Source organism: Pseudoliparis swirei, chromosome 8 (assembly GCF_029220125.1).
Source record: "Pseudoliparis swirei isolate HS2019 ecotype Mariana Trench chromosome 8, NWPU_hadal_v1, whole genome shotgun sequence".
Lineage (NCBI taxonomy): Eukaryota > Metazoa > Chordata > Actinopteri > Perciformes > Liparidae > Pseudoliparis > Pseudoliparis swirei.
The window spans coordinates 3838748-3855504 of NC_079395.1; the positions used below are offsets into that span (position 1 = coordinate 3838748).

General features: G+C 45.6%; 1 protein-coding gene across 2 annotated transcripts in view; it reads right to left on the reverse strand.

Annotated features, from left to right (window-relative positions):
* The window catches only part of LOC130197554 (receptor-type tyrosine-protein phosphatase N2-like), a 159097-nt gene that overhangs the window by 12785 nt on the left and 129555 nt on the right, over positions 1–16757 (reverse strand). For both annotated transcript variants that reach the window (XM_056420280.1, XM_056420281.1), the window contains 4 exons: positions 10328–10525; positions 8038–8185; positions 5384–5457; positions 519–596 (listed from right to left, as the gene is read on the reverse strand). In XM_056420280.1, coding sequence (XP_056276255.1) covers positions 519–596; positions 5384–5457; positions 8038–8185; positions 10328–10525 — 498 coding nt within the window. The remainder of the gene's footprint in view (positions 1–518; positions 597–5383; positions 5458–8037; positions 8186–10327; positions 10526–16757) is intronic.

The following is a 16757-nucleotide window of genomic DNA, read 5'->3' on the forward strand; positions in this document are numbered from 1 at the left end:
CTACACACACACACACACACACACCAGTCGCCGGGCAGAAACACAGGTGCAGAAAAATCACTCGGGCCGACAAGGAGAATCTACAATTGATCTTTCTCCAGCCTCACCAGAGGGGACGCGCACACACACACACACACACACACACACACACACACACACACACACACACACACACACACACGCCGTGACTGGCCACAATCGATCCACCGGTCTCAGATTGAAACCCAATTCAACATTTGGGACATTTGTTGTCCCGTGCATTAACAATGTGTCCCACCGTGGACTGGTGTGTGTGTGTGTGTGTGTGTGTGTGTGCGGTGGTGGCCGAGGCTTTGAAAGGCAGCGAGCATGATGGGAAAGGGGAGATTAATAATGACGTCTGCAGACTAAGACGGCTTCCCGTACGGCTCACAGCAAGAATAACAATCGGTTAAGACTTGTTCAAGAGAGGAGGACGCATCGATCCGTGTTCACGTGTGTGTGTGTGTGTGTGAGAGTGTGTCTGTGTGTGTCTTTACCTGCCAGAAATCAGCCACGGTGGAGGGCAGAGGGCCTTGAGTGGCGATGTAAGCCGGGTTCCGGGGATCGTGGTCCATCTGAGGGGAGAAGAAAGAAAGGAAAAGAGAGGAAGAGGAGACGATGAAGAGGTTAATAATACAAACCAACGACCTCAGAAAGGCAAAGCGTTAGAAATTAAAGTTAAATTCTAAAAGTATTTTTTAAGTTCTTCTCAAAGTGCGCGGGGAGCAAATCCGCTATAAATCCAGAAGAAATAAGTTTTAATAAATTAACCTAAAATAAAAGGAGAAGTGAGAGGGTGGCGAACCGATAACGGCGCCATAAATAAAAAGCGCAGCGATAATAATAACCCAAGGAGGGCCACTTCACTTCCAGAGATGATTCAGGGCCCGCAGTAAACCTCGGCGCTTCGGGATATTACTAATTATTACGTCCAATAAAGTCGTAAAAAAAAAATAATAAGAGTAACTTCTCCCTTAATAACTTAAACGAGGGGGGCGTGGCCAGAGAGCGCCGGGAGACGGGCGTGACTGACACTGCCGCCTATTACCGCGCAAAGTGTACGGTACACGTAATAATTAGGAAGACCAATTTAACCGGAGGCGATTACAGAAGAGAGAGATCATTTTTTGGGCTTAAAAAAAAAAAAAACGTGTCTTTAATGGTCCTCTGTTCACGTTTCATGAACGGCAAATAATAAATGCGATAAAGGCAAAACTTAAATCGTAGAAAGAAAGAAGAAGAAACGGAGATATGGATGTTAAAACCTCCGCGGGCAGAAATGGCGTCGTGGTAAAAATAGATATCTGGAGGAGCTCAGAGGTTTACGCCCACGTACGCGTCAGTTAACCAAAAACGACGTTTTTATTTGGTCCGCAACGATTTTTTTCTTCGTGAATCTAGATTACCCGGACGAGGATTACGACATCTTCTAACTCACAGGTGTCAAACACGAGGCCCGCGGCCCGAATCCGGCCCGCCACGTCATTTTACGTGGCCCCTGGCGGCTTGAAAGACACGCGATCACCTTTTCTTCAAGACATTTAGGAAAAATATCCTGTGCTTTTATTTTGAAGGTTTCAAATTAAGTGGATTTATGTGTTAATATTAGAGAAATGTTCTTATGTACGATATTTCTACACTCAGATGAACAATAATCAAATGCAAAGAGAGTGATTTAACAATATGTTCGGGTGTAGTTTATAGAGTGTTTCAGTTACACCGGCCCTTTAAGAGGCGGCCATGGTGCTGATGTGGAGTTAGGACCCGTGTCCACCGTTCACCGCGGAGGAGTCCAGGAAATGAAAAGAGAAACACGGGAAGGACGTATCCACGGCGACGAGTCAAGAACGACAGCAAAAAAGAGAGGAGGAAGAGGAGAAGAGAGAAGAACAGGTGAGAGACGACGGTTCGGAGAAGAGGAGAAAATAAATAATACCGCGAGAGAAAGAGGAGGATGCAGAAGAGGAGATGAGGAAAGACGAGACACTTGACTCCTTGCATCCTTCTCCGTCTCCTCTTCCATCTCATGCTTCCTGACACCTCAAGGTGTCTCCACCATGAATGACACCAGACATCTCTCTCTCTCTCTCTCGATCTCTCTCTCTCCCTCGCTCCCCCTCTGGCCCTCTCTCCTTTTCCGCTCTCCCTCTCTCTCCCCCCTCTCCCTCTCCCTCCCCCTCTATTCCTCTCCCTCTTTCCCTCTCTCCCTCTCTCTCTCCCCCCTCTCCCTCTCCCTCCCCCTCTATTCCTCTCCCTCTTTCCCTCTCTCCCCCACTCTCTCTCCCACCTCTCCCTCTTCTACCTCCCTCTCTCTCTCTCCCCTCTCTCTCCCTCTCTCCCCTCTCTCCCACCTCTCCCTTTCTTCCCTCTCTCTCCCCTCTCTCTCCCTCTCTCCCTCTTCTCCTCTCTCTCCTCCTCTCTCCCTCCCTCTCTCTCTCCCTCTCTCCCTCTTTCCCTATCTCCCCCACTCTCTCTCTCCTCCTCTATTCCTCTCCCTCTCACTCTCTCTCCCACCTCTCCCTATTCTCCCTCTCTCTCTCCCTCCCTCTCTCACACACACACACACTCCTCCCTGCTTATTAAGTAGTTACTTCTTTTAGTTACACTTGAGTCCCAAATGTTCATTTAAAAACCTCTGAAGTTTTTCTTCCCTGTGAATCTGTTCTCTTGAATCTTCTCTTCAGGCGGAGAGGCGGAGAGACGGAGAGACGGAGAGGCGGAGAGACGGAGAGACGGAGAGGCGGAGACGATGACTCGCCGTCTTTTACATTTTCCTCAGCGACACATTTAAAAATCTTTAATGGAAAGAAGTCGATTCAACCGTCAATAAAAGCGTCGAGTCGCCCGTCAGAGCGAGAGCACGATGAGCGACGGAGAGGGACGGAGAGATGGAGTACACCTCAGGAGGTGTGTGTGTGTGTGTGTGTGTGTGTGTGTGTGTGTGAAGAAACTATTGAGCCTGTTTTGGACTAAATGTGTGTGAGGGATTGATTGTGTTTGTGAGATTCCAACAGAAGAGGGGAAACGCTGCTCCCCCGACAGGAAGTCTGCTTCGCTTTCATATTGCGTCGTTATGGCAACCAAAAAAAAGGGGACATTCTTTCCTTCTGTGACTCTGAGGCTGAATCTCGTTTTCTAAATAAAAAAACAATAACACCCGATTTGAAAATATGGCGCCAGGAGGTAACGCGGACCAGACCGAAGGACTCGGCCCCGCCCCTCCACGGTGGGATGTGACTCCGCCCCCATATAACAACCAATCAGCATCTTCCTCCCCCTCCCCGGCCTCCATCACCTCTCAGTGGTTCAAGACGAATATCTAATGAGAAGCCGAGCGTGTAACATTTAGGACGCCGCTAGTTACGCACGTTAGCTCAATTCATGTTACGTTAGCTACGTTAGCTACATTAGCTACGTTAGTGTTCATCCTGGGGCGGTTTTTTTAGAAGAAAGAAAAACTGCTCTGAAGGCCACGTTGTACTACTTTTTTCTACGTCCGTGAACATTTCATGGATTCAAATAGCACATAAATACAAATATGACCACGCGGCGTCGTCGTCGGGGGCAACCAGCGACCATCGCTGCCATTCTATTCCTTAAATCTGTTTCTCTTCATCGTAGTTCAGCCTCCACAGGAAGGTTTCTCCTGCTTTGTGACGTTTAAAACTAGTTTATAAACGGATTGAACACGCTTCTCCCGTAATAACAACAATACAGTATAATATATAAGTGTGTGTGTGTGTGTGTGTGTGTATGTGTGTTATCTGGCCAGGAAACCAACTCATAAGTCGATAATTCTTTGCAGTTATTTGCTGAGGAAATATCCCAAACATCTCGACTCGGCTCGTCTTCTTTAGGATGAGCGCGGGAGAGGAGGAAATGCATTGTGTGTATTTAATCTTTACTGTGTGTGTGTGTGTGTGTGTGTGTGGGTGTGGGTGTCTGCAATGCATGTTCTGTGTAATTGTCATGTGTATGTGAGCATTCATTCCTGTGTATAAGTGAGCGTTTTAATGTTTGTGCACGCTTCAAAGTGTGTGTGTGTGTGTGTGTTGTGCGTTGGCCCACATGTTGCAGCTGTGTTTTGCATGTGTGTCATTTAAAAGGCCACTTTCTTCCTGTGTAGTTTTGATTCCTTCTCTTTTCACACACACACCTAGACCTACACACACACACACACACGCACACACACACACACACACACACACACACACACACACACCTAGACACACACACACACACACACACACACACACACACACACACACACACACACACACACACACACACACACACACACACACACACACACACACACACACACACACACACACACACACACACACACACACACACACACACACACCTTAGTGTGTTGCCCAGATTTTAAATGCAGAGCGTTTCTGCTGCTTTTAATGGATTCCCTCTGTCTCCTCAGGAGGACGTCAAGCGAGTCCAACACTGGCTTTCCAAATTGATACACTCGGGTACCAAATTCCAGACGCACCCTCTCCTCCACCATTTCCTCCACCCTCTCCTCCACCCTCTCCTCCACCCTTTCCTCCATCCGCTCCTCTCCTCCACCCTCTCCTCCACCCTCTCCTCCGCCCTCTCCTCCACCCTCTCCTCCACCCTCTCCTCCGCCCTCTCCTCCACCCTCTCCTCTACCCTATCCTCCGTCTCTCCTCCGCCCTCTCCTCCACCTCTCCTCCACCTCTTCTCACCCTATCCTCCATCCCTCCTCCACCCTCTCCTCCGCCTCCTCCACCCTCTCCTCCACCTCTCTCTCCTCCTCCTCTCCTCCACCGTCTCCTCCACCCTCTCCTCCACCCTTTCCTCCATCCTCTCCTCCACCCTCTCCTCCACCCTCTCCTCCGCCCTCTCCTCCACCCTCTCCTCCGCCCTCTCCTCCACCCTCTCCTCCACCCTCTCCTCTACCCTATCCTCCGTCCCTCTCCTCCGTCCCTCTCCTCCACCCTCTCCTCCACCCTCTTCTCTACCCTATCCTCCGTCCCTCTCCTCCACCCTCTCCTCCGCCCGTCTCCTTCCTACGGTCTGTTTTCACACCGCCACAGTAAACACACAAACGGTGTCATCAGCACCAAACCCAAGGTCACAAACAATCATTTTCCCCGTTGATACATTTCATTTGATTTCTTTTCACGTCTCTCCCCCCCCCCCCTACTCCCCCTCCTCCCCCGCTCCACGAGCGAAACAAACTCGCCCCGGGGCGTGGATTAATATTCATGGTGCAGAGAACCTACACACCGGCACACCGGCGCCGGAGCTAAGCAAGCGTTGCGTTCGAAATGTATATTCCCCCCCCCCCCCCCGCGGGGACCGTGGGAGGTGGTGTACTCACGATGGGGCTGGCGTTGATGTAATCAGAGTTGCCTTGGCTGTTCTCCACCTTCAAGGTGATTCTGGAGTGATCATCTGGAACACAAATGGGGGGGGGGTCTGTCAGTTCAGCATCTCACGCATCGTAATGAGATATTCAGATCGGTTCATTGTTCAGACTCACTGTAGAAGATTAAGATCAGCACCGAGCTGCTGGTTGGCTTGAGTTCATCCAAGTATATAGTCTTAAAGTATATCTATGTGTATATATATATATATATATATATATATTAGGGCTGTGAAACGATTACAAATTTTAATCAGGTTAATCACAGGTTTCTGTGGATTAATCATGATTAATCACATATTATCGATATTCTCGGTATATTTTTGTGAGAACATAAAGATTTATGACAAAAGACGGATATATACATTTATACACAGGGGTGCACATAACTTGCCCACCAGTGTGCGCGCAGTGTGCTGGTTAGAGACGACCAACAACAGACGGATTGGAAGCTCATTCTGCGCATGCGTTAAATGCGTAAAAAAAAATTAACTAATTAATCCTGTAATTTAATCATAACGCGTTAACGCGTTATTTTTCACAGCACTAATATATATATATATATATTTAAAAAAGTATATATAACAACTATATATATATTTATATATATTAAAGTATATATATCTTAAAGTATATATAAAGTTGTTATATATACTTTAATATATATATATATATATTAAATGATATATAACAACTATATATATATTTATATATATTAAAGTATATATATATAAAAGTATATATAGCGTTGTTATATATACTTTAATATATATATATATATTAAAGTATATATAACAACTATATATATTTATATATATTAAAGTATATATATATTAAAGTATATATATGTATTAAAGCATATATATATATATTAAAGTATATATAACAACTATATATATGTATTAAAGTACATATATATTTATATATATATATTTATATATATATATATATATTAAAGTATATATAACAACTGCTTGTTACCAGAAAGCCACCGTAAGATTATAAAAAATTGACAATTAAACAATAAAAGCAACACAAAAAAAGTGTCTATTGGCACGAGAACTGAGAGGATTTTCATTTTAAAGTCAAACGGAGATCCAAAAGCTTTCAAAAGTACTAAATGTGTCAGGACAAATATGCAAAAAACATCTTTCACTCAGTTTGAAATAAGAGTTTGGAAGAAGTGAAACAGAATATGTTCAATATTTAATATTAAAAGAAGTTTAGGGGAGGTAAAGAGTGTGGGAGTTTAACTGCATGTGTTTACTGTTGGTCCGCACAGTATGCATTGAGCGTATTGTCATATTATATATATATATATATATATATATATTATATACTTAGTAAACGCGCCCGACATCCTCTCTGCTCCACTGGAATTTCATGCGAGGGAAATTTCTTTCCGAATTTTGTACATTTTTCCACTCAGAAGTCTCAAGTCTTCGGCTAAAGAGTTCAGAATTCCTTCTTTTTTCCCCCGAGAGAAGCCAGCGGTGCTTCAAATAGGGAAAAGCCCAATTTATTCCTGAATAACTGCTTTTCCCCGCTGACAACCTGGATTTCATTAAGCCCGGGCCGCGGTGGAGAGAATGGAATAGGCTTTTTCTTTTTTTTCCGGATGGGCCATTTCCACAGAAGCGTAGACATTGTAATCATTGATGATGTCGCTGCCGAGAGAGAGAGGAGCTTTAATAGAAAACTAATTTACACGCCTGCTGCTCACTGCATCTGCGCCAGCTTTCTGATAATAGAGGCCGGGTTCAGAATATATATATATAGGGTATATATATATATATATACAGGGAGTGTTGAGGAGAGGTGGTGGGAGGAATGTTTTGGCTCCACTCCGAAATTAGGGGTTGTCTTCCCTCTGCGAATAAAGAGGAGACATTACTGTCTCTTCTCTTCTCCTTCAACACGTGGTTCTCTGAAGTGTCTCAGACATGCAGTTCCTGTACTGACCAGCAGGGGCGACTCCTCCGTCTGCTTGCACGGACGTCTACGGTAAAGCTAGGATCCCATTTAGAGTCAAATGGACCGCGAAGAGGCGAATGCTTTCGGGGCGGGGCTACCTGGTCGCTACCCGAAGTCCCTCCTCCGCCCGTCCAACAAGATGGCGACGGCCAGTGGCGACGTACTTGGTGGCGGGCCACAAACAAACGGGTGGCGTCGCCGTGACGACGACCATTTCTCCCCCAGGAGTTGTTTTTGAACGTACAAATAACAGCAAAGTAGATTAAAGGTCGAGACGATGGAATAAAAGCGCGTTGACTCACGTCCCCGATCATCGGAGACCACATGGTCCAATTGTTATTTGTCCAATTTTGCAACTTCTTCGGGGTTTAGTCGTCTAGCGTTGAATCCTCAGGGTGTTTATGGCAACCGAAATCTGCCCGTACGGATATTTATGTGCCGATATCCAACTTCTGTGTTAATTGTGATGTGAAGACACGCCCCCAAACGCTTGGTCTGTAGGTGTGGACACCGAAGCAGTGCTCCACTCACTCTTTCTGATTCCTAAATGCTAATGTGGCCACTCATCAGACCGAGAGAGACGGAGGGCGCTGACAGGCTGAAACAAAAACAGAGAAGAAGAGTTCATCGCTTACACGCCACGACGGCGGCGGAGCGGTTCTTCTTGGCGTTGCCGTCCTTCAGGCCGGCGGTGCAGGCGTTGGGCTCGGCCTGGTAGGTGCCCAGCGCCTCCCACTCCTTCTCCAGCCGGTCCTTGTTCTTCATGTGGTCCTCCATGTAGGACTGAAGGAGAGAGGAGAGAGGAGGTGAGGAGGTGAGGCAAAGGGATGGTCGGAGATTTCTACCAATATAAATACAGTATACATATATAATTATGTGTATATATACAGTATAAATATATAAATATATATATATATATATATACAGTATATAAATATATATATATAAATATTAATATATATAAATATATATATATAAATACAGGACTGTCTCAGAAAATTAGAATATTGTGATGAAGTTCTTTATTTTCTGTAATGCAATTAAAAAAACAAAAACGTCATGCATTCTGGATTCATTACAAATCAACTGAAATATTGCAAGCCTTTTATTCTGATTTATTGCTGATTATGGTTTACAGCTTAAGAAAACTCAAATATCCTATCTCTAAATATTAGAATATCATGAAAAAGTATACTAGTAGGGTATTAAACAAATCACTTGAATTGTCTAATTAACTCGAAACACCTGCAAGGGTTTCCTGAGCCTTGACAAACACTCAGCTGTTATAAATCTTTTTTTTACTTGGTCTGAGGAAATATTAAAATTTTATGAGATAGGATTTTAGAGTTTTCTTAAGCTGTAAGCCATAATCAGCAATATTAAAAGAATAAAAGGCTTGCAATATTTCAGTTGATTTGTAATGAATCCAGAATGCATGACATTTTTGATTTTTTAATTGCATTACAGAAAATAAAGAACTTTATCACAATATTCTAATTTTCTGAGACAGTCCTGTATATACAAATATAAATTATATATATAATATGTATATATATATATATATATAAATATATATATATGAATATATATATACATATATATATATATATATATATAAAAATATAAATATATATAATATGTATATAAATATATATGTATATAAATATATATATATAAATATGTTTGGAAAAGCTGTCAAACGAGTTCCCGTATTCACGTTCTCCTCATTTCAATATCCGTACAGAATCCACGACCATCACCTCGGCCGTTACCTTCCATACAATATTCATAATCAAGGAGGACAAAGTGACTTTGATCAACTGCCTGCAAATGAGACCACAATCCGGATGTGGCCCCGAGGAACTTTCCCGTGGACGTCTTGTAATGGACGAGGGACCCGAAGGAGCTGATGCGGTTCCTTTAAATGGCTCCGGCAGTGGCGGCTGGTGAAATTTGTTTTGGGGGGGGGCGCAGTTTAAATAGCACTCAACAATGAGAAGAAAAGAGGTTTTGAGTAGAATATTGTAAAAAAGAAAGCTTTATTTCAAGAACACAGCGTGCTCAACACTGTCCAATAACAACTATCAACACACTGTGACTTTGGGCATGAGAGGTTCAGAGCAGCTTTAAGGAACATTGGGTTGGGTTTCAGAGGTTTGCAAAATAAAAGAGTTTCACCCTCACATGAAAGAGGTTCAGAGCAGAATAGAGTCAGAAAGAGATCACATGTTACATTGGGTGACAGAGCAGACCCACTACTGTAAAGAAAAGTAGCCTCCTCTCTTTAAAGTGGTCAAACTTCTCAACAACTCTCTGGTTAAAGTCAATCATATCTGCGACGAGCCTGCTTCCATTATTCTTGAGGGAATGTGTCTGTTTTTCAGAACTTCTTCATTGTGTTTTCGATGCCAGTTCGGTCTCCTTCTGCTGCTCTGCTCTGCAAACAGGGTTAGCTTCATGCTGTTAGCGAGTTAGCTCCATGCTCTTAGCTAGATAACTGCGGCAAGATTCATGCTTTCCACTTGTCTGCAGCTCTTTAGATCCCTCACCCCGTTGTAGTCCAGAGAGTTTCAGTCGCAGGACTTTGGAACAACAGACAGGAGAAACTAAACAGCGCATTACTCACTGAGCCTCCAGCTGACAGCTCCGTTAGCTACCTGCTCCGTATGAACTCAAGACAAGACCTGTGAGTTGCAGTTGAACCTCCTTCAGAAGGATCCTCCTCTAGGATTCCCCCCGACAGGAAGTGGGCGGATTGGATCTACACGTTTATTTTATTTTGAAAAACTGACCTCGAGCCACCTCGAAGTCCTGGAATTCATCCTCGAAGTCAAACGACACAACACATTTAGACTCGCTTCCTCGTGGACGGCCATTGTTTGGCGTCGGCGTGCGGGCGCAGGGGGGGGGGGGGCGGAGACTCACCAGGATCATGTGACCCGTGGAGATGTCCATGTTGGAGTGGGCGGGCTCTTCGCTCCAGGAGGAGACGCTGCTCCTCGCCGACGGGCTCACGGTCGGACCGCCGTCGCTGAACTGAGACGACACGCTGTTGATGCGGGAGGACGCGGGCTCCGGGCGCTCCGACGGCGGCTTGACCGCCATGCGCTGCCGACATAGCTCCTGCAGGAAGGGGAGGAGTCAGGTGAGTCAAAGGGAGGAGTCAGGTGAGTCAAAGGGAGAAGTCAGGTGAGTCAAAGGGAGGAGTCAGGTGAGTCAAAGGGAGAAGTCAGGTGAGTCAACGGGAGGAGTCAGGTGAGTCAAAGGGAGAAGTCAGGTGAGTCAAAGAGAGGAGTCAGTTGAGTCAAAGGGAGGAGTCAGGTGAGTCAAAGGGAGGAGTCAGGTGAGTCAAAAAGAGGAGTCCGGTGAGTCAAAGGGAGGAGTCAGGTGAGTCAAAGAGAGGAGTCAGGTGAGTCAAAGGGAGGAGTCAGGTGAGTCAAAGGGAGGAGTCAGGTGAGTCAAAGAGAGGAGTCAGGTGAGTCAAAGGGAGGAGTCAGTTGAGTCAAAGGGAGGAGTCAGGTGAGTCAAAGGGAGGAGTCAGTTGAGTCAAAGAGAGGAGTCAGTTGAGTCAAAGAGAGGAGTCAGGTGAGTCAAAGGGAGGAGTCAGGTGAGTCAACGGGAGCAGTCAGGTGAGTCAAAGGGAGGAGTCAGGTGAGTCAATGGGAGGAGTCAGGTGAGTCAAAGGGAGGAGTCAGGTGAGTCAAAGGGAGGAGTCAGGTGAGTCAAAGGGAGGAGTCAGGTGAGTCAAAGGGAGGAGTCAGGTGAGTCAAAGGGAGGAGTCACGTGAGTCAGAGAGAGGAGTCAGGTGAGTCAAAGGGAGGAGTCAGGTGAGTCAAAGGGAGGAGTCAGGTGAGTCAAAGGGAGGAGTCAGGTGAGTCAAAGCCCTCGCGGGAGACGCTGCCGCCTCGCTCGACAAGAGAAAAACTCCCAGAAATACTCGAGATGAAAGAAAGAAAACACAAATCAGAACTCACTTTATGAGGTGTGTTTGTAACCAGAGGAAACTTTATTTTTGCAATTAAATTCTAAATCATTTCTAAACTGGAGATGTTTTCCAGCTCATTAGTTCTCCTGACAACCAGAACAACGTTGATCTGGATCGGTACGCCGATGGATTGATCAGAAAATCCAATATCATAGTGAAAACATCGATAAATATCGTCTCCAACGTGGGCTTTTATTCTGAAATTTGCATCACACGTCAGAAATGATTGCCCGAGCTCCGCCCCCCTTCCTCCAGAGCCCCGTAATAAAGTTGTGAAATCAAAGTTGAATCGCTTTTAGTGAGGCGACACGAATGTTTGTAACCAGAGGAAACGTTCTTTTTGCAATTAAATTCTAAATCATTTCCAACCTGTAGAAGTTTTTAAGCTCATTAGTTCACTTCATTAATTCAAACAAAATCTAATTTTAAACGTTTTATGTTGTTCTTGCGTATACATTTAATGATAGATTTAAACTTTACAAGCGAACACTATGACCTTAAAACACTTTAATACGACCCCTGAGTGACCAGGAGTAAGACAAATGTAGCAAATCATCATAACATGATTTAAATGTGTTTTAAATCATCATATGGATCTTTAAAAGTGTTTATAACTCGATTTATGCAGCAGACATTACTAGAACAATGACATCATAGAAAGTGTGAACAAAAAATCAAATTATTGACTTCTATAACAAAAACAGCTGCATGCATAACAGCTGGATACAGGTATACGAGGCTCTACATCAGGATCTTGACTAACACTTTTGGGAAAAACACAAATTTTTTTCCTCCACTTTTCTGTTTAAACCATTTTGATCCCAAACTAAGAAGATGTAGACGTGTCGGCGTGTTCCCCGGACCGCTGCCGCAGCCGCTCGGGTTCTCGCTAACTGGTCACTTTGAGGATATTTAATAAAAGCTGAATATTGGCCCTTCTGGCCGCTGAAGGCCCCAGTTAGCCCAATCGGGACGGCGCACGGCATTCTGGGAGTTTTGTCCGGGGTGATCGATAGCGCTCGTATTTCAACGAGCCCACGCAGTGAAGTTTTAGCCGCTCGCAGCAACAACGATAAATGATGCCGTTAAAACGGATACAAAATAAAATCCCCCCCCCCTCCGAGAGCCAATTAGAGGACAACAAGGCCCCCAAAAAACCCCAGGACAGGTTTAGAGTCTGAACTGAGCAGATTTACGGGGTCCTCTGAAGTCCTGCTTCCTCACGAGCATCTTCATTTACAGCTTATTGATTTTCAAACGCTCGCACTTCATTAGTGGACCACCGGGGGGGGGGGGGGGGCGTCCTCCAGCGTCTCAATGTCGCCTCTCATCTCACGCCCTCAGTGACGGAGCCTCATGGGGAGCGGAGAGGCGTCGGCAATTTTTTTGGGGCATCGTTTTCCTTTTATAAATGATGTCATCGTCACCAAGACATCGTGATGAGTTCAAGGACATCGGAATAATTCAGCCTCCTTCCAACCGGTGAGAAAATTACTCAGGACAACAGCAGCTACATTATTTGTCTTGTGGCTAAATAAAAAAACTATGCTTGTTGTTTTGTTTCCCAGGACATTGAGGGGGGGTTGAGGTTGGGGGGGGGGCACGTTTATTCCTGCACCTGCATTGACTTTGACAATAACGGCGTTCAACTGTTCCCCGTGATGGATTACCAATCTCTAGAAAAGCTTCAAGTCTTTTGATTAAATTGATTTTCTTTTTCTTTTTTAAACAGTTGGAATTGATGAGAACAAATGTCTGACGGCTTGAGAAGAACACTTGATGGGATTGTGTTTGTGTTGCTATGCAACAGATATAAAGTTATCATCCAAGCAACTGAAATATAAAACTACCATGAAGCTCTTTGTGTTTTTCCTTCTGGGCAACACACCGACACCAGGAGGCGTCTTTGTATCCTGAAGATGGCTGTTGTTTGTTTGTTTGTTTGTTTGTTGGGGGGGGAATAACAAAATAAAAGCTTAAATACAAAGAGTTTTCTCTCTCAGGCTGCAAGAAGAAAGTCAGAAGCCAACGAACACCTCGAAGGTGACACGCGTGTGAATGAGTTTGTGTGAACAGAGCTTTACCCCCCCCCCCCCCAAACACATAAAGGTCAAAGGAAACACCCCAAACACCCCCCCCCCCCTCTCTCTCATGGGCATCACGCCAGGGAATCCGCTTGGCACCACATGACCGTCTCCAACCACCGCTTCACCCTCAGGGGGGGGGGGGGGAGTGGCGTGTGCCACCCGAAGGCACCCCCTTCTTTCATAAGAGCCCACTAATGATGGGGGGGGGGGGACTGGGGTGGGTTTGGGGGTTGGAGGGGTGTGTCAACATGCAAACAAACAAACACAATTAAAAAAGCGGGGCACGCGACACAATATGGCGCCGGGGGGGGGGGGGGGGGGCGGTGCTCACGGTGTCTTTAAATGCTGAACACAACTAGAAGTATATATAATATAAAGCTCACATTGAGGATACAAGTGGACAGACATCAACTTTTTGCACTTGATTTAGTTTGAATTTCCAAATGTCTCGTCGCCGATAAACAGGAAGTGCTTCCTTCATCAATAAACAGGAAGTGCTTCCTTCATCAATAAACAGGACGTGCTTCCTTCATCAATAAACAGGAAGTGCTTCCTTCATCAATAAACAGGAAGTGCTTCCTTCATCGCTACGTTTGAGGGAAGGAGCCCGAAGACCCTTCGGGGTTCTGGTCGAGGTCTCAAAACAAAAGGGCTAACGGTGAATACTGGAACATCTGGGATGAACCCTTTAAATCCAGATGTGTTTATTTATTTAATTTATTTAATATATTTAATATATTTAATTTATATTATTTATTTATTTTATTTATTTTATTTATTAAATTGAATTTATAAAATTCGATATATCTCTTAAATTTAGAAGAAAAGAAAAAAAATCAGTGCAAATTTATTTTTGGAGGGGAGAGAGCCGAAAGGTGGAGGACGGCGAGAGAGACGAAAGGTGGAGGAGGACGGAGAGAGAGACGAAAGGTGGAGGAGGACGGAGAGAGAGACGAAAGGTGGAGGAGGTCGGAGAGGGAGACGAAAGGTGGAGGAGGATGGAGAGAGAGCCGAAAGGTGGAGGAGGACGGAGAGAGAGACGAAAGGTGGAGGAGGACGGAGAGGGAGACGAAAGGTGGAGGAGGACGGAGGGAGACGAAAGGTGGAGGAGGACGGAGAGAGAGACGAAAGGTGGAGGAGGACGGAGAGAGAGACGAAAGGTGGAGGAGGTCGGAGAGGGAGACGAAAGGTGGAGGAGGTCGGAGAGGGAGACGAAAGGTGGAGGAGGTCGGAGAGAGAGACGAAAGGTGGAGGAGGACGGAGAGGGAGACGAAAGGTGGAGGAGGACGGAGAGGGAGACGAAAGGTGGAGGAGGATGGAGAGAGAGACGAAAGGTGGAGGAGGACGGAGAGGGAGACGAAAGGTGGAGGAGGTCGGAGAGAGAGATGAAAGGTGGAGGAGGACGGAGAGGGAGACGAAAGGTGGAGGAGGACGGAGAGAGACGAAAGGTGGAGGAGGACGGAGAGAGAGATGAAAGGTGGAGGAGGACGGAGAGAGAGACGGTGAGGAGCGAGGCCGCAAAACAGGGCGAGCGTGTGCATGAATGTGTGTGTGTGCGTGTGCATGTGCGTGTGTGTGTGCATGTGTGCATATGTGTGTGTGCATGACTGTGTGTGTGTGCGTGTGTGCATGTGTGTGTGTGCGTGTGTGTGTGTGTGCATGTGTGCATGAATGTGTGTGTGTGTGTTTGTGTGTGTGTGTCTGTTTGACAGGCAGTGTGAAGGAGGACCCCGTGGAAAGGCAGTCAGGCAGCCTGACGCTTCCTCTCTGCTTTAATTGCTAGTAGCCGGAGGGACTTCACACACACACACACACACGCACACACACACGCACACACACACACACACACACACACACACACACACACACACCCCCAGCACAGCAGCTCTGACAAAGAGCTGAGGCTTACACGGCTCAGATGGGAGCTGAACACTGAGGCCTTTCACGGGGACGGCTCGCTGTCGACAGACTCGATGAAGACGAGGACAGCGAGGAAGAGCATTTTTTCTTTTATTAACGTTTTTCCAATTAGAGTCTCGGAGACGAGAAGAAGAAAGCGGATATTTGAAGTCACCAGAGGAGGTGGAACAGCCGACATGTCGAGACTTTGTGGAAGCCCGTGTCCCTCTTCTTCCTCGCCGGTAAACGTGAGAACGCGGACGGCTGTGAATCTGAAGGAGTCCCCGGCGTCGAGGTTAAACCTCTGACGCAGCACACGGGGCTATTTGAGGAGTTAAAAACCCCCACAGGAGAGCATAAAAGGGAAGCACTTAGGGGACGGGCTCATTAAAACAAGGCCGACGCCCACAGGACCACTCCCACTTAAAAACATGGAGAAGGTCAGCGAGAGAGAGAGAGAGAGAGAGAGAGAGAGAGAGTGAGAGAGAGACGGAAAACATATTGCTCAAAAAGCCAATTAATATTAGATTCTGTAAATTAAATTTCACCCCCGGCTATTTGGGCCAAAGAATAATGACTGAGTTGGATGTGATGACTCAGAGGGGGGAGCCCTGTCGGGGGGGGATGTCGCCTCATGACTCGTACGGTTAGGATGAAATAGAAGCCGCTGATTGGCTGACACTCAGGAAAGAGTTACTTTCCCTTTCAACCCCACCGGCCGTTTCAAAGTAAAAGCGACTCTAGAAGCGCTGCGCTTGAGGTAAAGTACGGGACTTTATCGAGAAGCGTCATCCAAAAAAAAGGACTAGGAATCTTCTGTTTTACGTGAATTCACAGCTGTAGAAAAAATCGTACACACACGCCACGTTTAAAAACTTGATTTGCATGAAATAAACCAGCAGAGATAGATTATGAACGTCTATACGACCGGAGGAGTCGCCCCCTGGTGGCCATTAGGAAGAATGCCAGTTTGCAATCTTGGGATTAAAGTGACTCTGTGAAGGAATGGGTTTAAATATATTTATTACCTTTGCATTGAAAATGCGGAAGGTTATGTTTTGATCGCCGTGTATTTATTTATTTATTTGTATGCGTGTTATTCGCATAACTAAAAAAGTATGAAACCGAATCGCATGAAATTTGGTGGGATGATTGGTTATTATCCGGGGACCATTTGATTAGATTTTGGGATAGATCGGGTCAAAGGTCAATGTCAAGGTCATGGAAAGGTCAACATCTTCTTTTTACCGTAGCGCGGTCAATTTTTATCCAATTGGCATGCAACTAATGCCAAAATGTTCATAATTCAATGCCCAATCTTGTGATATGCGAAGGTATGCGCTCTACCGAGTGCCCGTTCTAGTTTTATATGATTTATTGGTTT